The following is a 25,446-nucleotide window of genomic DNA, read 5'->3' on the forward strand; positions in this document are numbered from 1 at the left end:
AAACAGAATTTTGATTTTAGGTTTTGAATTCAAACAGAATTTATCCTACCGGCGGTACCCTTACCATACCACGTGGAAAGCGTGGTTACTGTAGAAACTTAACTCTGATTGAGATTAGTGTTAATTATACTGCTCCTTTGATAGAGTGGTAATGCTGATATTCACAACAGTCCTCGAATTACGTCTTCTGTCACCATGTTCAAATTCATGTTTCAGAACAAAGGACAATTGTATAGTCAAGATGTAAATGCAGGGTTGTATCGGGAATTTATATGTGAATTGTCAACCCAAATACCTCTACAGGTGCAAGGACCATGGAGATATTGAGATACTAAAATATTGAACTTTAGGCCTGGTTCAGTTTCCAATTTTTTTCTACAAACATCACATCGAATTTTTAGACACCTAAATAAAGCATTAAACATAGATGAACAAAAAAACTAATTGCACAGTTATGGAAGAAATCTTAAGACGAATCTTTTAAGTCTAATTAGCCATAAGTGCTACAGTAACCAACATGTGCTAATGATGGATTAATTAGGCTCAAAAGATTCGTTTCGCGGTTTCTAGGCTAGCGTGAAATTCGTTTTTCATTCGTGTCTGAAAACCCCTTTCGACATCCGATCAAATATTTGACTTGACACTTCTCCCGAAAAATTTCTCAATCTAAACACCACCTTAGTATATTTTGTACCGCAGAAACTAGGCACAACAGCAGCGGTAGCCTTTGGTGATGTTACTTGTTAGGATACATTTGGTTTGGATATATGTTTACTTTGGCCCCCATTTATAAGAGTTTATATTCTCCAAATTACTAAATTTTGGTAAGATACGTTTGATTTGGATATATGTTTATTGGCCCTGTTCTAAACTATCTAACAAAATTAGTTAGGCTGCGTTCGGTAAAGGGGTCATAAGTTAACTCAATTGACATGAAAAACACATTAATATATTAGTACATGATTAATTATTAAAAAATAAAATAGATTAATATGATTTGTTAAAATAACTTTTCTATAAATTTTTTTTTAAAAAAAATACATCGTTTAGCAGTTCGGGAAACATGTGCATGAAAACGAGAGAGGATTCAGTTAACTTGTTGCCAGGGGCAAACGCGGCGTTGCTCTCTAGATATCCATTAGCATGCCTTTTAAACTGTATATTTTGTACGAAAAATGTTTCTTTAAAATCAGTAAAACAACTTTTCAACTTTGAATATTTAATTCTCAATTAATCTTACAGTGAGTCTAATCAGCTAATTCCAAACTCCGAAAAGAGCTAGCCTTTATTGACTTTTCCAAATATCGGTGTCTGGTTGGGGTTGAAGTGGCGATGTCTGAAACCAAAATCTTCGAACCGGAATACGCAGAAAATGATTTGGGCAAGCAGGTATGCTACCAGCCAGCAGGCAATTGATGCGAACACAGTACCGTCCTGCCGGGCGGTTTGGCCGCATCTCGTCGCGTTTAATCAGCGGCCGATGTATGTAGCCAAGCCACCAGCCTAGGGTTTTTAGCCGGGTCCCTTCTCTTCTCTTTTCCCTTCCTTTCTTTCCCGTGAGGCGTGACCATCCCCCCTGATGTGCGTAGAGTATCCCGGGTGGGACGTCGCTGCTGGTCCAGCTTCACCTGCTTCGCGATCCAGCGCCAAACAGTACCGCGCGACGCGTCGCGGCGCCCCCTGGACACCGTGCGCCCGCGCCGCAAGTGGCCGTCGCTGTTGCCTCGCCGAGATGGTCAGGCACGGTTTTTTTTTTTTAACAGTCAGGCACGGTTTGAACCTCAGGGGTTGGGCTTTAGGCTTTGTCGTGGCACGGAAGACGTGGAAAAAGCATTCCAACGACTTATCAAAATTTGGTCTTCTATATCTTAATTTGGATGGTCATTAAAACAATTTCATTCTCTATATATTTGTATGCTCCAATAGATCATCCATATTAGAGCATCTAGTCTGTTACATTTTATTAACACATGTAACTATTCATGCATTTGTTTTATGTTTTATAGTGGTTAAAGTAGGGACAATTAAGTTTTTGATGATGGAGAGAGAACATCTAAATATATATGTTCTCTCTCTTGATATAGAGGACATCTAAAAATAGATGATGGAATAGAGGTTCTGTTGGAGCACTATTTTTATCCCCCATCCTCTATTTTTAAGATAGATGATAGGATAAAAGAGTTCCTAGAGATGCTCCAAGTCATTAACATGGACTTCCGTTAGTGTTAACAGTTACAAATACGATAAATTGATTTATTTGATTTTTAAAAGTATTTTTAATGACAATGTTTATCAGTTTATGAAAACAAGCATACGAGAATTGATTAATTGGCACATCCAACTAGCTATATAACATATTGATACCGAGAGCTAACAAGTAAGCAACGAGTGCCCGTAGGGTAGGCGCTCATTGTGGAATGAGCCTATAGATTATTTGATTAACAAATAAGAGACTCAAATGCAAATATTTGATTATCACCAATTGATAACTATGAACGGGTCTCCACACCAACATTGTTGACAAGATCAGGTCAATCTTTCATTCGTTCAGTTATGTGCATATCATTAAGTCAATTAAGATATTTTTTGCATGCTACTACTTTTGAGCAGTTCTTTATAGGGGTTTATGATGTACAAAATTGGTGATTAACTGGTTTTTATTTGTTGAATACATTATCACACATGCATAGTGCACATAGTTATTTCCAAGATAACTCAAGAAATTGTTAAGGTCTACTTTTCTATTCAGATTGTATTCTTTGATTATTCAGATTCCATCCAAATCAACTTCTAGGGTTGAAACATATTTTAGAAAATATTTTTATCTTTACGCAAACTAGCATACACAAATCAACATGTCTTGTCCTGGTCACCTAGCTATTGCTGTTGTAGCTATTGCTGCCAAGTAATTTGAAACTAAGGGGGTAATTTATTTCTGTATTCTACGGCTATATGCGGTTTCATTATAGTGTTTTCAGCACTTCCTTTTTTGGTGATTGATAGGCATTCTACTTTATATGTGCACGAACAATTCAATCTGTAAAATTGACGAATACATTTCCGATGCATCTTAATTTTAGAAAGACATGCATAATTATACGTTTTCATACTAAAATGCTTAATTACCACATTTTGTGATATGAATTTTATTTTTTTCATTTCCTTAATTTTAGTATAAATTGATATGTGCTTCTCATTTTATTCTGGGTTACTAATCTTTGATGAGACCTTATAAGTAACAATACATTTAAAGTGTTAACTTAAAAGTTTTCTTTGCTAAACCTTTAGTATTAACTTAAAAGTTCCATTGCTTGAAGCTGTGTTTTTAGTCCTGCAACTATAAGATGGCATCCTGTATGGGTTACCACTATGTACACATATGCTATGTCCTCCCAAATAATACTTCCCTTGCTCTTATTACTCTCTTGACTGATGCAAAACTGATGGCTTGCACTGATTTTAAGGATTTGGAATAACCATCACTTCATGGTTATTACACTGATCACCTCATTACACTATGCAAAGTAAGATGTTATATAAATTTAAATTTTGGGCTATTATTTGTGTTAAATCTCTTGGAGCAAAAGGGATTTTTATGCCAATCAGGGATGTGATTACGAATTACAGTTCTCTTTATATCGTCAGCAACGTAATACTTTTACCGAACACTTTATATCTGTCAGCGTACACTGAGATCGTGTAAGCAATTGTGGTCAAAATTATCATGCCCAAGAATCTTCTGCACAAATTTCTTGCTTTACAAGATTGTTAAATGGTAAATGATCATATTACTTGCTAAGCTAATCAGAAAGTTGTTGGGTAGAATAGAATATGCTCCTTATTTACCCATGACTATGCTTTTAAGAATACATTCATCGAAACCACAATAGTATAAATTTATAATACAAAATATTTGTTTATTAATTTGGAATTAACCACTATCATTTAGTTTTCAGAACAAGTCTGAGCTGATGGTGGGTACTATATATGATGACCATTGGCATGTTGAATATGGTATTAATTGTGTTATAATTACTTCTGGCATCTTTTTGACATATTGTTTTGCAACAAATAGATAATAGCTATTATATATTTTTTATTATCATGTCTTGATCGCTTTTCGTGTTACTCTTGCTAATAATTGCTCATGTATTGCTATGCGAGTTACTCATGCTAATTATAATGATGTATTTCAGTTGTTCGACGTGTGATTTTATATTTGAAAATGATACTGTGAATATTGTTATTTTGTAATTTATTATCAAACATATTATGACACCGTAGCGTTAGCACGGGCATATTACTAGTTTGATTAACAAATAAGAGACTCAAATGCAAATAATGTGTTTTCTCTTTGCAAAATGCACCTTGGGGGGAAAAAGGACCGATCTTAGCCCCACATCACAGATCCAAAGGTGCAAACTAGGGTCGATTGTTTACACCGAATTGAGGGATTGCACCTCATACTTCACCGATCAGATGCATGGCTGGTAACTGATACTTAGGGCTTGTTTAGTTCACGAAAAATTTTGGATTGAATGTTATATCGGATGTTTGATCGGATCTCAGAAGATCCATGTCATTATAAATTTACTAGTTTTGAAATATACCATTACTATTCGACAAATTATAAGAATGCCATTATAATTTCAGAACTATTAGAAATATGCCACTCCATACATCTCAAGTGTATTTTTTAAAAAATTGGATCATATTACCCCTATACGGTTCACTGTCCCTTAATATATACAAAGGGCAATATGGTCCAAGAATGGCATAATTGAAATACTTCTAAAATCATAACAGCATCCTTATAATTTGTCAAATAGTAATGGTATATTTCAAAACTAGCAAATTTACAGTGGCATGAATCTAATTAACCCATTAAAAAACTAATTACATAGAGTGTCAGAAAACCACGAGACAAAATTTTTAAACATAATTAATCCGTCATTAGCACATGTGAGTTACTATAACAGTTATGTGTAATCATAAACTAATTAGACCCAAAAGTTTCTCTCGCAAATTTCTTCCTAACTATGTAATTAGTTATTTTATTAATTACGTTTAATGCTATATATATGTGTTAAAAATTCGATGCGACCAGCAAATTAGGAAAGAGGGCCTTAACCGATCGTATGTATGGAGGGAGCTGGTAATAAATAATTGTCTCTCTGCTACAAAAGCATCCAAAGTCGTTGTCTACCCCTCTACGCCGTGCATAAGGAGAGGGCATTTGCCATTTTCTATGATCCTATTTGCAACTCGACCCCACCATTATTATTTTTAATCCAACAAACCCTATCCACTCTTAAAAGAGCCATGAAATTCTTAAACACGGATTTATAATTAGTACATACACACCTGCCGTTTCCCCACGTCCGCCCACCATACACCATTTTTTATACAAAATCCCCAATATACCCCTATTACTCCAAAACAGTACCTCCCTCTCGAAATAAGATTATTTTTTAGTTTTTTATATATTATTTTGATTTTTCATCTTATTTAAAAAATTTTTGCGATTAATATTTCTATTTTTACAAGATGACAAAATTTATGTGTGACTAATTTTTTTTAGCGTGACTAATATTTTTTAAATTCTTTTATAATTTTTTAAATAAGACGAATGATAACATGGAAAAACAAAAATAAGTTATTATAGACGTATTAGGAAAATTACCAAATGTTTGTGAGGGTAGAAAAGACTTTACACCAATACCCCGTCGTAAAACGGCAACGCCGTGCGCCCTCCGCGCGGGGACGCGTGTCCCTCGTCCCGCGACCAACGGCTCCCGCGACCCCGCCACGTACCACTGCGCGCCCGGGCCCACCCAACCGCCATGTCACCGTGGGCCCCACCGCCGGGCCCCACGGGGCTCTCCCTTAAAATCGCCGAGGCTTCCTCCCCCGTTTGAACTCCTCTCGCTCGGTGGTTTGTTTTACCTTACCTTCGCTTCCGCCGCGGCTGCTGCTGCTGCTGCTGCTGCGTGTAAACTGTGAAAAAGAGGTTGGGAGGAGGAGAACGCGGAGAGGGCGCGCGCGTCTCCGCCGCCGCCGCTCGCTGGGCATGGCTTCCGGCTCCGGCGAACCACCGGAGTGCGGTTACTAGTAGTAGGCGCGGTTTGGAGAACTGGTTGGTTGGACTGGTGCTGGTGCGGTTGGTTACTTGGGAGGGTGGGGGTTCGGCCGGGATGGCGTGGTTGTAGTGGTTAGGATTCATGCGATCGATGCCGTTCCAGCTCAAGAACGGTCACCACCACCACCACCACCACGGCGCCATGGAGGGGAAGCCGACGGTGACGCCGACGGCGACGCCGGCTTCGCAGCAGCCTGCGCCCGCGCCCGCGCCGCCGAGGGTCTCGAGGTTCCGGAGGTTGCTGGTGAGGGTGTCGGCGTCGGAGAGGCTCGCCGGTGATGGGAAGGAGAGGGAGGGGGAGAAGGTCTCGGCCGGCGCCGGCGGTGGTGAGGTGGAGGCCGGGTCGGTGGGCCTCGACCGCATGGTGCTCAGCTTCATGGAGGATTCCGCGGCCGTCGAGCGGCCGCAGCGCGGGCGATGCAACTGTTTCAACGGCAGCAACTATGAGGAGAGTGACGACGAGGAGGACTTCTTCCTCCCCTCCGACCACTCCGCGCCCGCTTCCGCCACGGCCGGCGACGCCTTGGACACTCTCAAGGTACTACCATTTTTTTTTGTTCCTCTCGCATGGCGCACGCGAAACCCCAAAACTGAAAAATTCCAAGTATTCCCCTTCACCTGGCGCATCGAATTGATGAGGAGGTTGCTTGCCGTCTCCTTTGCGTGCGATTCTTGGCAGGGTTTGGTGCAGAGCGCGAGCGTCGCAGAGCGGAACCTTCTCGCGGACGCGTCGAGGATCGCCGAGAGGTGCGGCAAGAGCTACAAGAGCAAGGCGGAGTGCCGCCGCGCGGTGGCCGACGGCCTCCGGGCACTCGGCTACGACGCCGCCGTCTGCCGTTCGCGATGGGAGAAGACCTCTTCGTACCCCGCAGGTACCCACCTCACCCAGCTCGCCGCAGTTCAGTTCAACATAAATCCCCTTCTCCGGCCGGCGCCACTGACCGCGGCGGAGAAATCTGTGTATCTCCGGCAGGCGAGCATGAGTACATCGACGCGGTGGTGGGCGAGGAGGTGAGGCTCATCGTGGAGGTGGACTTCCGGTCGGAGTTCGAGGTGGCACGGTCGACAAAGGCGTACCGGGCGGCGCTGCAGGCGCTGCCGCCGCTGTTCGTGGGGACGCCGGACCGCCTCGGGCAGATTGTCGCCGTCGTGGCGGAGGCGGCGCGGCAGAGCCTCAAGAAGAAGGGCCTGCACTTCCCTCCATGGCGGAAGCCGGAGTACATGCGCGCCAAGTGGCTGTCGCCGCACGTCCGCTCCGGCGACAAGGCCGACGCCCCATCCCTGATGTCCACCACATCGGCGACTGCAACGCCGGTCTCGGCAGCGAGCTTCTCCGGCGAGTTCGAGCTCCTGTTCGATAGGAAACAAAGCGGGGAGACCCCCGCCGCCGGCGGTGAGAAGATCACGGTGGTGGTTTCGCCGTGGCGCCCGACGGAGGAGACGAGTAAGATGCCTCCCAAAGCGAAGGTTGTCACAGGGCTCGCCGCCGTCCTCTGAGCGTGGCGTGGTGAACAATAACTACTACCGCTAGAACTACTACTACCACTACCATCACTAGCTCATCGATTCTTTTTTTTCCCTCCTTTTCGCTTCTTTTTCCTCCGCGCGCTTCGATCCGTTTGGGGATCTAGTTTTTGGTGTTTTGGTGTTTTCCGGGGTTTTTTTCGGAAAAGAGAAAAAACACTTGCGTTCCAAAAAAATTTTCCCTCCTCCCTTTTCCCAATCTTCTTTTTGACCCTTGTAATTTTTGGTTTTGGCATCAGGGGCTTTTTGTGAAGCTGCTGTTCTTCACCCCTACTGCCTGGTTAGAACTAGTAATACTACATATTTGTAAGCAGAGTTGATCAAGTGAGGCTGCTCGGTTGCTGCTGCAAAAGCAAAACCCCCATGATCCTTCTGCGGCTTCTCCACTTTGTAGTAGGATCCTAAAAAAAAATTTCCCTTGTTACTACTACGACGCATCTTTGTAATCTTCGATGGAACGGATGAACAATGAGTAATTAGCTCAAATTATCAAAATAGTATGCGTGACTTTTGTTTGCTCTGTTTCTTTTTTGCTCGGAAGTGTGTGATAACCGAATCACTCGCTCATCGCTTCACTCCCAAGCTTGCCACTTGGGGTCAAACAGTAGTACGTGGCGTTGGAGAAAACAAGGAGAAAATTGGACGGATCCGGGCATGATGATGATGCATGAACAAACAGCAGAACAGGTGTACGTACGCTCACCTGATCAAAACGAAGCGAAGACGAGGAGAGAGAGGAGAGAAGAGCACGCAGAAATGGCTGGCAGTTACTGTCCGGTGGGCCCGGACCAGTGGGGCCCACCTCACCCGTCGTCATCATCCGTTTAGCCGGAAATTAAACCCGATTAAAAAAATGCGGGGAACTGGGCGCGATCGGTGTGGACGTGTGGAGGTGGGTGGCGAGGCTCGGCTCTTCCCTCCCGCTCGTGCAGTCTCGAAAGCCGCGCCCCCGCACCCCACTGCGGGACTCCGCTGCAACCGCATCATCGATGCCGATGCCGATGCGATGCCATGGCCATGGGAATTGCGTGAGCAGGGAGAGCCTTTACTTTGCCTCGCTCGCACTTCACCTCCAAGATTTCACTCTGGTAAAAGTTTTGGGTTTAACGTGAAGGTGAATTGTTTTAGCGGGAATGCATTAGGTATTTCCAACTGAATAACTAGTAGTATTTAGGATGAAAAATAATGTGACAAGTGAATAAATAAGAAAAGAGAATGAAACCATATCTTTCATAAGACATGGTTTCTACACGACATTTAAGATATCATTTGTGATAAGTAGCATTAAATTAAAGTATGGAATAGTGATGTTTGCATTAAAAGATTAGTGTCTAGTATTATTTTCTTGTTGATGTGGAGTTTATGAAAAATACATATAGTGTTATGGGTTGTGAATGCTCTTATAAGAGGTGTTTAGTTAGTGAAATGATAATTTTTACATGTTACATTAGACGTGTTGTGACCGGATGTCGAAAGGGTTTTCGGACGTGAATGAAAAAACGAATTTCACGGCTGACGTGGAAACCGCGAGACGAATCTTTTGGGCCTAATTAGTTCGTTATTAGTCCACATGCGCTAATGACGAACTAATTAGGCTCAAAAGATTCGTCTCACGATTTCTCACATAACTGTGCAATTAGTTTTTCATTTTATCCATATTAAATACTCTATTTAGGTGTCCAAAGTTTCGATATGATGTTTTTGGGTGAAAATTTTTGGGAACTAAACAACCCCTAATTGGATGTCCTCTCGCGTTTATTTTCTTACGTTAGATATAAATACTCCACCGTTTCAAAATTAGATAATAATTTTATTTTAATATTGTATAATAATATAAGTGTTGTTTCTCTCTATTCAAAATTATTCTTATTTTATTCCCACCTAAAATACCCTTCTATTCCCATTAATTTCTTATTTATTAAGAGGTATTATAGTCTTATTTTTCTTAACCTTAATACATGCTAAACAAATTGTCGATATTTATATTTTGGATTGAATGTAGTATTTTAGGATTTCTGAAAAGTTAGACAATGTAGACTACAGTAACATCCATCACTAAACCAAAAGCCAAAGCCAAGTTTAAATTTGATCTACACATTGTTAAAAGAAATAAATTTGAGCGTAAATAATACCCCTGCCATTCATACACTCGAATAAGATTTTAGGAAGTGGTACATGTATGTCGCATGAGTGTTGTCAATTTAATTATAAAATTTTAACTGTTTAAGTGGCATTTAAATAAACGAGAGTATATTTCTTCTATAGATTACAGTAGTTTCCATGCTTTACCCTTTGATGCGGTAAAAGCTGGGTAAAAAAAATCGTGCACTCCAAAGTCTAAACAGTGGATTGTGCTCTGAAGGGGTATATTTTTTTTCACGCGAGTTCACGTGACGCTGTTTCTTTACTTGTGCCGAAAACGCTAAGCACAGTATAATAGTACTTGCACCACTGTTGGTTACGGCCATGCCTAAGCAATCGTGCAGGGAAAAGAAGAAGCCCAGGCCTTTGTTATCTTTTGGTTAATGCCTATAACTATAAACTAAAATTTAAAACATCATTTAACATATCCATATTATCGTTTATTTTTCGGTCGTCTTCTCTTATATAGCTAAAAACATACTATCTCTGTCCCTAAATGTTTGACATCGTTGATTCTTTTTATACATGTTTGATCATTCGTCTTATTAAAAAAATTTAAAAAATATGTAAAGTTATATATATATGTATATATGCATGAAACTATACTTAATAATAAATAAAATGATATAAAAATAATTAGTAATTATATAATTTTTTTAATAAAATGAATGATCAAACGTACATTAAAAAATCAACTGGCGTAAAAGAGATTATATGAAAAGGTTAACTATAAATTGTCTTTTGATTACTAATAAACTATTTTACTTACGTTTAATTTTAGCTGAACGAGAGAGGAGAGGAGCTTCGAAGTGTGCGGCCGACCTCGACACGGTTGCTACGAACACTTGGTGCTTGGCAGTGCCCCCATTGACGACGACGACGGACGCGATCTCGGGAAGCATGACAAATGCGACGTGACGCCTTTCTCCTTCTCTCAGGTCGCAACTGATCTGCTATTTTTGCGTCAGACGACGAAAGAAATCGAAGACGCACCGAGAGAAGCGAGCTTTGGAGCGGTGAAAGTGAAAATGACGAAAATGACGAAAGAGGAGGGGGAGGAGGCGAGCGGTGATGGAAAGATTCGCTCCCGGCGGCGGCGGCGGCGGTGGTGGTGCCGCGGCTTTTGACCACCAGATGGCGGTTGGGCGGGAGCGGCGAGCGGCCAAGTGGTGGTGGCCTCCGCGATCTGGACCGGCAACCCTGGATTGGACTGCTCGGTGAGCAGTGATCCAGCCGGTGAGTGAGTGCGTGCCACCGACCTGACCGACGGGTGGGTGTTTTCATTGCTTTTCTAGCTTCTACGTGAGCACTTTCTACAATGGTAAAAATGCTTGTATCGTGAAAACTTCTACTTTTAATATTTTTCGCTAATTTTCTCTAGTTCATATCGTAATACTTTTAACTATTAGTATATATTTTTATATATTAACATATAAATGAATTTAGATAATATTATTCTTATTTAACCGGTGGTAGTAAGCCATTCCGTTTGCAGTGCAAAAGAGATTTTCCAAATACACACCCTGTATACTGGTTTCATCGTCTCTTTCGGTTCATTCATTCACTTCGGCTGGAAGCTACGAGCAGTACTACTACTCCTACGGTAGCGTGGACATCCTTTAATTATCCATCTGTGACTTGTTCCCTTCGGGGTGGTAGAAATAATAGTGCATGGCGTATTCTAGTGCTTCCTCGTCCCATTATAAATATATTTTTAGCATGGTAAAAAATAAATTAATTATAAAAAATAATTTAAATAACCCTTAATAAATAATAAGATTATATAGAGAGAGGTAATTAGAAATAAACCAGAATAAGATTTAAATATAAAATAATCGATAGGAAAGATCATACATCTTTCACGTATGTATTTTTATATAGTAAATTTAAATTTCAGATATACAATTATTATGGGACGGAGTACTAGCATTGGCGTGGTGTACCCTGCTTGCCTTACATGGCGACGAGCGAGCGTGGTGACAATTGCAGCTCGCCAGGGCGCAACAACACTGCTTCTGCTGATCGGTTCCCCTCTCGGTGACTGTGAGCCACCACAGCCTGGCCCGCCGTGATTCTTCATTGCACCCTACCGTCCGGTGGGTCCCGTTCTCACCGTGATCCGGCCCCACCGTCCGTCGCGGTAAACGCCAGTGCCGCTGCTCTCGGTTTCTCAATTCGACGTCGCTAACTCTTTAAGATATTATAAGATATTAGTTCTATTTGATTTTCTATAAATATTTAAAATATAAGTTCTTATAATATTTCTAGTAATAAATAAATTATAATAAAATAATAATATATTTAAATAAAAAAATTAAAGTTAAACAAAAAATAAACGACATCAAATAGAAAATCGGGGCCAACATTATCCATGACCGGCACTAGGAGATCGAGAGGCGACCGTGACGGCGACCGGCCACCGGTCTCGCCGGAGAGAGAGAGAGATCGCCGCGGTGCACTGCACTAACCGTGTCCGCGACTCGTGACGACGCGTGGGGCAGTGGCGACAAGGGAAACGCCCCCGGTTTGTTCGTCTTCGCTTTCAGGAAAGCAACGCCCCACCTCCATAGACCATCCTGCTCTCTCTCTCTCTCTCTCTCTCTCTCTCTCTCGCTCGCTCTCAACGCATCATTGCAGCGGAAATGTGCGACCTTTTCTTTCCTTCCCTGCGCTGCGTGGGAGTGTGTGTCTGTCACAGAACTGAGTGGTAATAACAGTACCGAGCTTCACAGGTAAGGAATGGGCTGCCTCAGCAGCAGCTGCACAAGGCGTGAAAAGGAGAGGAGAACGACCTGGGCCGCGACGCCGGGGGGACGAGGTTGAGATCCAGGAAAATTGGAAGAAATACGATAAAAGGGAGAGAACGGGTCTTTCTCATCGCCTATTCAACTCTGGTTCTAAAAACAAAAGTAGTACATAATTAATTAATTATTAATTATTAAAAAAATAAAAATAGATTAATATTAGCTGAATGTCTGTGATTTGCAAAGAATAAAAATATATTATGTTATTACTAGAATAAATAGAAATTTTTTTTTATGAAATATGTGACCATCTTTTTTATATAGAAAATATCCATATCAATTTGATTTTAGGTGAATATCCATCTAAATTTGATTGATTTTTAATATTACGAAGTTAAGAGGGTAAATTATAAAAATGCAATGTCACTGCCACTAGAGAATTTTATAGTAGTAAAAATACTTTTTAAAAACAACTTTTTTATAGAAAATTTTCATACAAAAAACGTTGATTAACCGTTCGAAAAACGTATGAAAAAAAGAACCGGAGAAACTAAATTAACAGTAGGGGTTGCCAAACGCGGCCTACACTGGTTGAGGGAAGGGGTGCGCTTTTTTTTTTCTTTTGTGTTTCAAAAAAGACGGTAAGATGCATGTGACAGTTTGGCAACTTTTGTTAACGGCTTTTGTTTTAGCGACTTCCGTTTGGAATGGTTGCAATACTTGTTTAAAGGTATAAACTATATTTTTGTGTTTTTCTCTCTCGATTATTCTGATTTTTTTGTGTTTTCTAAAATACGGAACGGTGTATTTTTTAAAATAATTATATATATAAGTTTGTCATCTCATATATATATATATAATACACTTTTCAACATTATACTATTAAATAACTATAAAAAGTTAGATAACCTTTTATCGTTCACCAAGACAAAAACACAACCTACATCCATGGAACAAGCTGGAACAGTGTATTGGTGCGTGTAGTGAAATTCTTGGTTTATCCCGTTATCAGTGAACTAATGATATGGATGGGTTGCCTATACTACTTGTCTGTTGGGTGGGTACTTCTGAACTTTCTCTCGTACCAAGTACTCGAGCAGCTGGTATCATTGTACTGTTTGTAGGACAGAACAATGGAAAAGTTTGTGGTTTTCAAATTAATATGCCCCAATAGTCTGTCGAATAATGAAAATAGATATGTTGAATAGACACCTTGAATGGTGATAATCTGGCAATAATGGAGGAAGACAAACCTTCAATATTCGTTTTCAAGAGAGTGACTCTCTTAAATCTGTCTCGTTTTCTCTCCTGCTGTCTTTTGACAAATTATGAGGTAGAATTATATCCACAAAAAAGGGCCAGCACTGATCCAGCAGTTCCAGGCTTGCAGCAAAATATTTATCAAAATTAGACCCTGTTTAGATCCTTTAAAATAGAAAAAATTTTGCTATTTTGGAGTACTTTTTGGCAAAATATATATAAAACTAGGGTAAGAAAATGGTAACTTTGCACTTGGCATTTGGCAGTCTAGAGTAACAAATTTCACCAAAAAGCGCATAGGGACGCGGACCACCTCTCACTTTTGTCAAAAAAATATTTTACATGTCTCTAAACACAACTTAAAAAATGCAATGCCAAAACTTTTGTCACCAAAACTTTTTGTCATTTGCCATTTGCTATTCCAAATGAATCTAAACAGACTCTTAATCTTCTTTTTTCTCTCTCGTTTTCTCCACATAAAAAAGACTTGACTACTTTAACCTCCAAGAAAAAGTTAAAGCTGGCAGAAAAACGACCTGTGAATAGAAGGGGGGCTCTTAAGTAAAAGCAAAAGCACAAGCCTTGCCTTGCTAATCACCTTTCTATTCACAGGAGGCCTGGGACTAAAAAGTAAAAAAGAACCAAACAAAATAAACATGGCTATGAAAACTTTTCGAAGAACAGATTCGAGGAGAAAAACAGTTTGGGAAAAAAAAGAATCCAAGATGTGAAAATAAACTGAAAGTAGAAGATAAAACGAAAAAAAAAACAAAAGGGCCAGAATTTGCAACTTTCCCTTCCATGAGAGGCACTCCCTTTGATTTTTCCTCCATTATCGTCGCTTTCAACGCACCAGTGATTTACCCAGAACAAACTGAAAAGTAAAAGGGAAAAAAAAGAAAAGAAAAGAAAAGAAAAGAAAATATTCTGTTGCAGTAGAACATGTTCATCTTATCGCCTTCGTTCGTTTCCGAGCGAGCCAGGAGCATCTGAAGTTGTTTTCAGGTAGCTCAAATCCACGAAAAGACGTAGGAAGCGGCCATGGAAAAAATTCAAACCAGTCCATCGAAAACGAATAAATTCAATTCGAAATGCAAGATATCGATGCAATCAAATCTCGTCTCCGGAGAGGGATGCCCCTCGTGTTGTTTTCACCGAAAAGCAGAGCCTCGCTTTCCTTAGCCACGGGACGAAACTTGAGGCCCTGTCACGTAAAAAAGAAGGGAAAACGAAGGTTGCATTGCTACATGGCCGTGAGTTTCGTCTGGTGCTGCCGTCTGATGCTGTCCCTGTATATCCAGCCAATATAGCTTCGTTAAAAAAAATACAAGCATTTATAGAATTCAAGTTTTTACCAAGATATAAGTATTCCTATGTTGATTGCAATGGTTGTAATTATTTTAATCATGTCTTAGCTAATCAAGTTACTTGGAAAGAAAATGTAAGCAATTCCAATTTAATTCTTCAAGGGATTAAAAGACTTGTATTTTGGAGTACATTAGTGTACTCATGTGTCTCCGCCAGCAACAAAGTCTACCCCATCTCTGTGTTTCTCCCCTCCTGTTCTGGTGGCAATAATTCTACCCCATACGTACAGGTACTTTTTTTTATCTCGTCAAATTTACTGCAAATGAAAAACAACTGGACAATTATTTTTTCCTCTGAAGCCTGTTTACTTGGGTACAAGCTGTACTGCATAATTCACCTGTTCAAAATTCTGTGCAGGTTTCGCTGGAAACTGGACAAATTTTCGATTGTTAGCTGGTCCTGGGCCGTGGGCCCTATTGGTGGCAGTAGGATGGGCTTCGACGTGGTCCGTGGCCTAGGGACGATGTGTAGGCTCAGCTCGTTTTGTGTACGTGGATGATGTGGCCTCTGTCGCCGGCGGATCCAACGGGCCTGCTCCTTGCTGGCCCGGCGGCGACAAGTCTAGTCTCCGTATTGGTTCACGGAGCCATGTTGAGGAGGTCAAAGTGATTTTTCCCTCGTAGAGCAAGTTCAATAGTATAATCAACTACTAGCTCTAATTTATCTATAGTCAATTTAATAGTCAATTCATACAATAGTTAACTACAAACATCAATACATGGTCTCACATGTCATACACATATTTTGTCTTAGAGCCCGTGTGCAGCAGCTGGCTACAAATTAGTAGCCCACCTCCCTTCTCTCCCCTCATATCTCTTTAAAATATGCTTATAGTTGGCTTATAGCATGCTATTGTACCTACCTTTTTATAAAATGACGCAGGTGCTCATGTCGGGCCGGGCCGGGCTGGGCTGGCAAGGGTGTTGTATGGGCCGGCGTGCAACTGCCTCAGCTTCACAACCTGGCTGGGCAGAGCGTCCTGCTCGTGTTCGTGCTTGCACAACCATAGGAGAGTCAGAGTGTAGCTAGTTGCGTGCACACCGAACTTCTGAAAGAGGTTCAAAAACCGAAACGGTTTATTTATAAATAAAAATAATTTGCAGTTAAAAGTTATATATATATATATATATATATATATATATGTATGTTCATAGCGAATCAAAAGCAAATGTTGAATAATTCATGATTAAAAAAATTACAAATCAACCCAATATTAATTTTAAAATTCATTTAGCTAATTAAGTAGTTGCAACAACGAAACAAATGATGCTTTTTTTGCTAAAATGTCGTGGGTTGAACATTGTGGTCACTTGTGTACCAATGGAATACAACTCACCCTATTGTTTGAGTCCATTCTTTTTTTTCTCTTTGAGTAATAAATTCTTCAAATATGTCCTGGTAAATACAACAATTATAATTAACTAACAATAGTATAGTTATATTTAACATAATGTTGAATAGTTCAACGTTGATTGTGGGATGGTAAGTAGGAGCGGATATAGCATGGGATGGTGGGGCTCAAGCCCGCTAAGACCATGAGAGTCATCACTAAGCTATCTTAAGATTTTATGTCAAAGATCAATTGATTTGAAGCTCTATCTAATGTTCAGACTCTTCTAGTATCATTTGCTAGATCAGTTATGGATCACAAGGAATTTAATATATAAGTGAAGGGGCACATCATCTCATTGACTAACTTTTAGGATGAAAAGACTATTTACAACCCAACAACTGGTATCATAATATGATTATTTCAATATCTCTGGTCCGATGGTTACTAGGACATAAATGTTTAATAGAGTGTGGGTGTCCACGAGGCTCGTATATCTGAAACACTATCGGTGCATGAAAGGACCGCAAACGGTTTAGGGGACACCGATGTGTGGAGGAAAAAAATGTTAAATGGTCCCACTCTGGTAATAAATATGGCAAAGGATCTAATATATAACTGAGTGAACTCCTTATTTCATTGGCTAGTTTTTAGGACAAAAAAGACTCTTAAAGCTATAACATATAACAAATGAGGCTGCGACATGAGACGTTAATCTTGGAGTTATCAGTAGAAGGGACCTGCTCAAACTAAAAACTCTGCTGCCTAAACTCAATACACTCAATCCGGATCCTCTGGGCTATGGTAACCGAAATTTGGATCATCTTTTTGCTGTTGGATTAAGACAGACGGATCAAAACAAATGCTACAGTGATATGCGGTATATGCTACCGTCCTTGAAATCAATGTGGCTACGGTATTTTTGATACTGTTTATAGTATTTTTTTCGCTGTTCTTCTCATATAAACAGTGATTGTTTACAGTCTGGACCCCAATACGCTATACCTTAGTTCCTTTGTCTCCGCCAGCGAATCGAGCCCCCCCTACTTTCTCCCTAGCAAACCTTGCTGCTTAATCTTGATGAGCCCTCAACCTTGTTTCTCATATTTGGTCTTAGATGAGCCCATCTGTTAACTGAATTTCTTATTTGAAATTTTAAATTTGGTGCGGAAACCATAAGAGTCATATTCAAAAGTTTTAAAATGTTTTTTTATAAAATCTTATGAGGTTATAGTTGAAAGTTTCATATTATAAACAAAGGTTCTAATTAATTACAAGTATGCAACCCAACCATACCACAAAGCAACAGCAATTTTCTCGCGAAATGAATAACCAATCCAGTACATGTACCTGCTTCGAATTGGCACGGGGTCGGTGGCAACACGCACCTCACAGTCAAACAGCTCTCATCAGAGCTCGTCGGTAGCAGCAGCAGCAGCAGCAGGGTCAACCAGTCACCGCCATGTGGGCCCTTCCAACGTGGCTCCTGATCCCCTCTTCCATCCCCACGGGCGGAGTCGCGCTCGCGCGGAGATGGAGATCCCCTCCCGAATTCCGCCGTCGCCGACACGTCGGAGTCGTGGCTGTCACGCGGGGGCCCACCCGCACCGGCTGCCATGTGGGCCCCGGGAGACGCCACCCGACCAATCAGCACGTCCCTAAACTAATAAGCAGGTTTAGTAACGGAGATTAATTAGTCACGCCTCACGCGATATAAAGTAGCCGAGAAAACAAATGCCCGATTAAATAGGGAGGCGAGCAGGCGACGCTCGCATCGCTCGTCCTCCTCCTCCCCCAAATTTTTCCTTCTCGTCGTCGTCGTCGTCTCCAATCTCTCGCGGTTCCTTGCCGTGGAAGCAACTCCGAATCCATCCATTCGGGCAAAACCCTAGCCACCGGGATCCCGAGGCCTCGCGGTTGCCGCTATCCACTGGGTGTTTGCTGCTGGATCCTTCACCAGGTTTGACGTGGCGGGCGTGGGCCATTGGTCGCCGCATTGGGGCGGCTAGGGTGTCGTGCTTGCTCGGAGGTGGAGATCTGGGAGGAGGAGGTGGTGGTGAAGAGTGTCGTGCGGAGGGGCTTGGCTGCGGTGCGGGAGCCGGAGATGGGGCGGTGGGCCGCCGGGATCTGCGCGGTGGCGCTGGTTTGGTGGCTCGCCGCGGCGGCCGCGGGAGACCCCGAACCTGACGAGCTGGAGCGCGCGTGAGTACCTGATTCCGCTTCGTGATTATGCTTGCCTTGGTGTGGCTGTGTCGATCTCGGTTCCTGCGTTTCGGGATGGGATTTCGTGCTCGATTGCTCAATGTTGCGTTGCGTTCAGTGCTGGCATTTTAGCGCGTGTCGATTGCCATTGAATGGTTTGGCGGTTGCATGCAACGGGATGATAGTTTGTCGAAGATTGGGTGAAGCTCAGCTATGGGATTCGTACGGTCCAATGAAGCTAATTCTGCTCAGATTCTCGTTGCACAATCCGTCGTAGTTTTGTCATGTGTGTCTCATGCGGCCATTGCAGGCTAGTTGAAAGAGCAAGTTAGGTGAGATGTCGGGGAATAATAGGTGGTTAGTACATTCCAGTACATGCGAATGGCCAAACCGATGGGTGTTTTGGAAATTTGTTAGCAAATGACTTATGAGCGATTGCAACTGTTTGCAACCTGGTATCAGTAGTGAAAATTTCAATTTCCGTTGCACAATGGTTAATTTGATGAACTGTACTCTTTCTGTAGTGATTGATGAATGTTCCTGCTTGATTATTTTCCTCACTGCTCCATAGCTCTATTAAAAGATGATTTAGTGGCTTGCAGGATGGCTGGAAGTTGATAAATTTCTCTCAAACATCATTAAATTTTGAAGACTTCCATTATTTCCTTTTCTGTTGAATGTGCACTGTCATATATTATGCCACACTGCACACAGACAATGTATAAAGGTACTCAGTAAGAAACCAAACCACACTGGAGGGTTTAGTGAGATGGCTGGATACTGCTTAATCCTTAAAACTTTCATGCAGACAATTTTTGTTTACTTGCCACTACAATGTTTGTGGATTTTATGCTGGAAACATGGCATTCAGTCTCCACTATGTATACTCGTACAGGTTTCCAATTGTGGAGCCAGATTATGGCCACACCAAGCTACGTCTCTCACAACAAGGTCTAGAGGCAATTCGAAGGATAGAAACTCCTATTGCTGTCGTTGGTGTAAGTTTGAACTTAATATTTGGAAGAGCTTTACCTTTGCCACCTTGTGCTCTTGAATAGTGCCAAAGCACAGTATTGACGTTTGCTTGTGAACTAAATTGATTTTGTTTATTAATATAGGTTATTGGGCCATATCGATCTGGAAAGTCTTTTCTCCTCAACCAGCTTCTATCCTTATCATGTGATAAAGGTAAGTGGTGCATGTGGTGTTTGACATGCTTAACAAGACTAAGAGACATCTTTTGGTCTAATGAGAGCATTTGGAAAACCTATGCAGGTTTTGGAGTTGGCCATATGCGAGATACTAAAACGAAAGGTGAGTATCTTCTTCTTCTTCTTCTTCTTCTTCTTCTTCTTCTTCTTCTTCCTCTTCTTCTTTTTGCTGGTATAATGCCTTTCAACTGTATTCCTATTTGTTGATTAAGGCTTACTAAGATGTAATGAGACATGTTTAACTGTTACAGGTGTATGGGTTTGGGGTACACCTGTTGAAATGGATGTTGATGGTTCAAAAGTATCTGTCCTTTATCTTGACACTGAAGGATTTGAGAGTGTTGGGAAGTCAAATGTATATGATGATAGGTCTGTCGTAGAAATGAAATTTGTAAAATGTTTTTTTACTTCTGTAATAGAAAGGTCAATATTGATGTCAGCATCATTTGCTTAATTTCTTTCATGGCAGGATATTTGCTCTAGCAACTGTCTTAAGTTCAGTGCTGATCTACAACCTTCCTGAGACGGTGATTTCTCTCTCTCTCTCTCTCTCATTACTCACATACATGCATGCACACACTTGTCTGTTTGTGTGCATTTAAATTTTTAATTCTTGTGATATTTCAGGTGCGTGAAGCTGATATATCTAGGCTATCATTTGCTGTTGAGATCGCAGAAGAATTCTATGGAAGGTTTGTTTCTCTCTTTGTATTTTTCGCTGGCAGTTTACTACTTTCCTGTACTAACGCTTTTTCCTGAATTTTTTTTGATGTGCCGTCATGGTGAGCAGAGTGAAGGTAATGTTCCATCTCTGTGGATCTATCTGGATAATTGAAATAAAAACATCTGCAGCCATCGATGAGATATGTTTGTTTTTTCAGGGGCAAGATGTTGCTTTTGAACCAGCAAAGCTTCTCTGGCTTATCCAGAGGGATTTCCTGCGTAAGTTGCTTTGCGCATTGTTTTACTGTAAGCACGGCTTGTTAATGCACTTACTCCATCCGTCCCATAATATAAGAGATTAAGGTTTGCCCTTGTCCTCAAACATAAGAGATTTAGTAATGCTAGTTGTCACATCAGTCACTTTTCATTCAAATTTCTTCCTATCTTACCTCTCAACTACCCTCTCACCATAACCACCACTCATTTAAAGAGGGTCATACTAGTCATTTTTCCTCATCTTAATCTTTCTAAAAAGGGAAATCTCTTATACTATGGTATGGAGGGAATAGCAGTTTAGATTCTCATTTTGTTTGTATGGAAGTTCGTACTGGCATATGAGGTGTACCCCAGATAGAATTGATGGCAATAATTTGTATATTTAACATATTAAACTACATGTGGATATGCAGCCAGTCTATTTGGGTCTCAAATGTGTGAGAGCATAGGATGATATTTTTATACATATAAATGGTGGTACAAACATCCAGTAAGAATTGTAATACTGCTGTGGTATCCATTTTATGTGACTGTTCTGTGACAAAATGCCTAGTTCATAAGTATTCATGAGTTTAGAGCTTGATTTTGATTCCATATACCAAGGATTTCCTTCATGGTAGTTATTCTCCTCTTTTTCCCCATGTGGTCAGCGTCTGATACTCTGATATTTCCTTCACTCTTTAGTTATTGGTAAACTGTATTTATTTTTTTTAAAATATATCCATCCTTTTCTGAGTGCTTTAACCTTGTGAGCAGAAGGAAAATCTGTTCAGCAAATGGTCAATGAAGCCCTCCAGCGGGTACCTAACGAAAGTGGTTAGTTCAAATTGCCTTATTGAGTACAGAATATTTCTTAGGCTAATGGTATTAAGACATCAGATTTGTCATGTGCACTGTTGGATTGATCTTTTTTAATCTCTTTCTGCAGGAGACAGATATATTGATGAGGTACAGTTACTTACAACGTGTACATTTTATACCAGAAGATCATACATCTACCACTGCTTCAGAACTTAATTTCTCTGTTTTTAGGTTAATCAAATCAGAGATTCGTTGGCAGTTATGGGCAACAATAGCACTGCTTTTAGCCTGCCCCAGGTGCATTTCTGGCATCCATGCAGACTCTGCAGTGCCTCATTAAAGTACTTTCTATTATTTTTTCTTCTCCACGCAACACCTTTTTAGTGTTAACATATTAATTATGTAGCTAACAACAAGCGACACATTTTTTCTGTATGGTACGATTTATGATGTGTTTTGTCTTGCTATATAGAAAGTGTGAACATCAATATGCCTTTTTACAGCCACATCTACAACGAACAAAGTTATGTGACATGGATGACAAAGAGCTTGACCCCCTCTATGTAGAAAGGCGGGATCAATTGAAGCAGGTCGTTGCGTCTATCGTAAAACCAAAAATTGTGCAGGGGAAAACTCTGAATGGAAAGGAGTTTGTGTCTTTCTTGCAGCAGGTAGAATACTTACCGTCGTAATTCTTGAAGTCCCTCTGATCTATTATAATTTCTTTTATTGATTTGTTTTTATATTCCAGATTCTGGACGCATTAAATAAAGGAGAGATTCCATCGACAGGGTCTCTTGTTGAAATTTTCAATAAGGCCATTCTTGAACGCTGTCTGAAGGTGTATAGGGAGAAAATGGATGGCTTAGGTCTACCAGTACCAGTAGACAAACTGCAGCAAGTTCACGAGGGGGCAAATGATCAAGCTAGAATGCTGTTTGATAAGCAGCACTTCGGTAAACATCATGCTTCTCAGTCAATCCTCAAGCTTGATGACGAGATCAAAAAGGTTTGTTAACATCACAAAATTCTATTTTGATATTAGTCTAATACTATAATAGTTTGGGATCGTTTTAAGACAGTGGAATATACACCCTGGTATGGTATTCCTGAAATGAATATAATATGTAATGAAGTGTTAAGTATCCTCACATGTCGGCATTAATTTTTATGCTGCTAAAATATAATGATCCGAATGGTGCTGTTGAATATAACCTTCTACTTGGGATTTTTGGCAGTGAAGGTTTTTGCTCTTTCATTGTTACATGCCTTGTATGAACTTTCACTCCATTTATAGAAGATAATATATTTACATACTTACAGGGTATACCTTGTAGGTGTACAGAAACTTCCTTCTAGCAAATGAGTATCAATCATCAAAGCTGTGTGAAGCACGCTTCTCAGAGTGTGAAGATAAAATGGACAACCTTCAAGTCTTGAAGCTTCCTTCCATGGCAAAGTTCAATGCAGGGTTTGTTCACTGCAATCGAAGTTTTGTAAGGGACTGTGTGGGCCCTGCAAAGGAAAGCTATGAGCGCAGAATGTCAAAGGTATTAGAACATATTTCATTTACTGCAATCCAAAATAGTTTGCATAACAAATTAACAAGTATGGAACTAACCCAATGTTGAATTCCATTAGCGTCCTGTACTTTTGCATTTGCTCAGTAATTAAGGTGGGAGCTCTTTTCCCTTGTTTACTAGACACAACTTCTGCACCAACTCAATACCTTCTGCCATTCTTTTCTCATATATCTACTCCTGGAGATCCACAAATGTATCTTGTATCGCCCTTTGGATAGCATTGCAACATAGCACTACTAGTTCCTTGTCCTGATCTGTCAATAGATAAAAGAAGCATGCAAGATAATGAGCAGCATGCAGTTTAGTGCATTGCTATACCGGTTTTATATCTAGTTTTAAATATCCCATACTTGGAAAGCAGAGATACCACATTTTTAGGATTGCTCCCTCTGTTTCAAAATATAGAGCATAATTTGTTTCATTAGGGCTAAGACTTTGACCAACAATTGCTCTGTTTGGATATTATTTATGTGATACAAAAGGATATTCGTAACTTACGTATTTTTGAATACGAAGCGAGTATACTCAATTTGTGTCTAAAAAATATATCGTAATAGAGTAATTATTGGTCAAAGCCACAGAACAAAATACTCCGTTTTTTTATTTGACCCTGTTGACTTGTGGGATTACACTTGACTATTAGTCTTATTCAAAAAATTATATAATTATTAATTATTTTATTATGATTTGATTTATTACTAAAAGAACTTTAAGAATGATTTGTAATTTTGCATATTTGCACAAACTTTGAATCAAACAAACAGTTTAGATATAGATTTAAAAGTCATCAGCGTCAAATAAAGAAAACTGGAGGTAATATATCCTATGCTTTGAAACAGAGAGGGGAGGGGGTCTTATGAAAAGTGAGGTCTTGTGCCTTTTTCTTGTCAATCATTGCGCTGTCTGTGACTTGCTTTATTATGATACGGTATCTAACTGCACTGTGATCCGATATTGCATGCAGATGCTCGTCAAGTCTCGTGCTCTTTTTATCAAGGAGTACAATAATAAGCTCTTCAACTGGTTGGTGACCTTCTCCCTAGTCATGGTGGTTATTGGGCGCTTTGTCATCAAGTTCTTTTTACTTGAGATTGTTGCCTGGGTGATGTTCATCTTCCTGGAGACCTACACAAGAATGTTCTGGTCAGCAGAGTCATTGTACTATAACCCAGCTTGGCACATTATCGTCTCTTCCTGGGAAACTATCGTGTACAGTCCTATCCTCGATCTGGACAGGTAGCCTTCTTGCTACATATGCTTTCACGCTTAATCATTAGCTTATATGCCATGCTGCTATCCATCGCTTAATCATTAGCTTATATGCCATGCTGCTATTCATCAGTTCATCCGTGCAACATTTTTTTTTTTTTGCAGGTGGGCAATCCCCATTGCCGTATTGCTATCCTTTTGGCTTCTTTACTGGCGATGTTTCGGTAGAAGAAAACGGGGCAGCCGATCGTCACTCCTTCCGTTGCACAACAAGAGCTCCCACAAGAACTCAACTCGCCCGAGATCAGACTAATCCGATGCTTTTTTCCTGAAAGGACAGTACAAAAGTACGAAATTTGTAGAAGCAGAAGATACTTGTCTTCCATGCCGCGTTGGATTGGATTGGATTGGATTGGATGGGCCTTCTTTTGGTGGTTCCCTGCCAATGTATCAGTGGTTCGCCTTTTTTTGTTTGGCAACGGAAGACGGTAGTGAACACTGAACAGGTGAAATCGCTGCCGTGCGCAAAGCGTTTGTTGTGGTTGTATACGGACTTTATGCATTTTTCTGTAGCATAGGCTGCTCTTACGGGATGCCATCTCATTCATTGATTATTGTTCACACCCACCGCTGGATCTTATACAAGGCTTATTTTGACTCAACGGAGAAAAATAACTACACCTGCTTATATGTCATATGATGAATTGTGAATCGGGGTAAAAATGTTTCTACTAATTTGGTATGGCATGCTTTGTCTGATCGTTCTCCATGGCCCAGCCTTTGAAGTTCAGATGGCATATTTGAGCTTACAAGTAACAACCCAACCTGCAATAGCGTACAGCGGACTAAATTATTATTAGTGCTCTTTTTATAAATTGCTTGCTAGAGAGCTAAAAAGAATTATTGAAGGGATAGCAGGAGCCTGAATCAGTGGTTCAAATTAGGCAATGCACATGGGATAATGTGTTTGTTTTAGTACGAAGAGATCAACAGG

At 40.6% G+C, this 25,446-nt stretch overlaps 2 protein-coding genes across 2 annotated transcripts; both read left to right on the forward strand.

The window, feature by feature from the left end:
• Nucleotides 1–5,933: 5,933 nt before the first annotated feature.
• LOC102719373 lies at nucleotides 5,934–8,183 on the forward strand. Its single transcript, XM_006651841.3, has 3 exons — nucleotides 5,934–6,677; nucleotides 6,819–7,011; nucleotides 7,113–8,183. The coding sequence occupies exons 1-3, from the start codon at nucleotides 6,222–6,224 to the stop codon at nucleotides 7,634–7,636; spliced, it is 1,173 nt and encodes a 390-aa protein (XP_006651904.2). The 5' UTR covers nucleotides 5,934–6,221; the 3' UTR covers nucleotides 7,637–8,183.
• A 10,065-nt stretch (nucleotides 8,184–18,248) lies between these two features.
• Nucleotides 18,249–24,937, forward strand: LOC102711792 (guanylate-binding protein 4-like). The gene is made up of 17 exons (XM_006650667.3): nucleotides 18,249–18,709; nucleotides 19,605–19,707; nucleotides 19,828–19,897; nucleotides 19,985–20,023; nucleotides 20,172–20,289; nucleotides 20,390–20,447; nucleotides 20,548–20,612; nucleotides 20,711–20,717; nucleotides 20,802–20,862; nucleotides 21,616–21,675; nucleotides 21,788–21,807; nucleotides 21,892–21,957; nucleotides 22,164–22,331; nucleotides 22,412–22,669; nucleotides 22,998–23,210; nucleotides 24,208–24,479; nucleotides 24,618–24,937. The coding sequence occupies exons 1-17, from the start codon at nucleotides 18,612–18,614 to the stop codon at nucleotides 24,763–24,765; spliced, it is 1,824 nt and encodes a 607-aa protein (XP_006650730.1). The 5' UTR covers nucleotides 18,249–18,611; the 3' UTR covers nucleotides 24,766–24,937.
• The last annotated feature ends 509 nt before the right edge of the window (nucleotides 24,938–25,446 follow it).

The sequence above is a fragment of the Oryza brachyantha genome, chromosome 3 (assembly GCF_000231095.2).
Source record: "Oryza brachyantha chromosome 3, ObraRS2, whole genome shotgun sequence".
Taxonomy (NCBI): Eukaryota; Viridiplantae; Streptophyta; class Magnoliopsida; order Poales; family Poaceae; genus Oryza; species Oryza brachyantha.

Excerpts from the sequence above, each read along its gene's own strand:
- LOC102719373 (XM_006651841.3), top strand. The coding sequence starts at position 6,222 with ATGCGATCGATGCCGTTCCAGCTCAAGAACGGTCACCACCACCACCAC. Across the intron at positions 6,678-6,818 it reads ACGCCTTGGACACTCTCAAG|GGTTTGGTGCAGAGCGCGAG; the intron begins GTACTACCATTT and ends GATTCTTGGCAG. Across the intron at positions 7,012-7,112 it reads GACCTCTTCGTACCCCGCAG|GCGAGCATGAGTACATCGAC; the intron begins GTACCCACCTCA and ends TATCTCCGGCAG.
- LOC102711792 (XM_006650667.3), top strand. The coding sequence starts at position 18,612 with ATGGGGCGGTGGGCCGCCGGGATCTGCGCGGTGGCGCTGGTTTGGTGG. Across the intron at positions 20,024-20,171 it reads GCGAGATACTAAAACGAAAG|GTGTATGGGTTTGGGGTACA; the intron begins GTGAGTATCTTC and ends TAACTGTTACAG. Across the intron at positions 22,332-22,411 it reads TTGTGTCTTTCTTGCAGCAG|ATTCTGGACGCATTAAATAA; the intron begins GTAGAATACTTA and ends TTTATATTCCAG.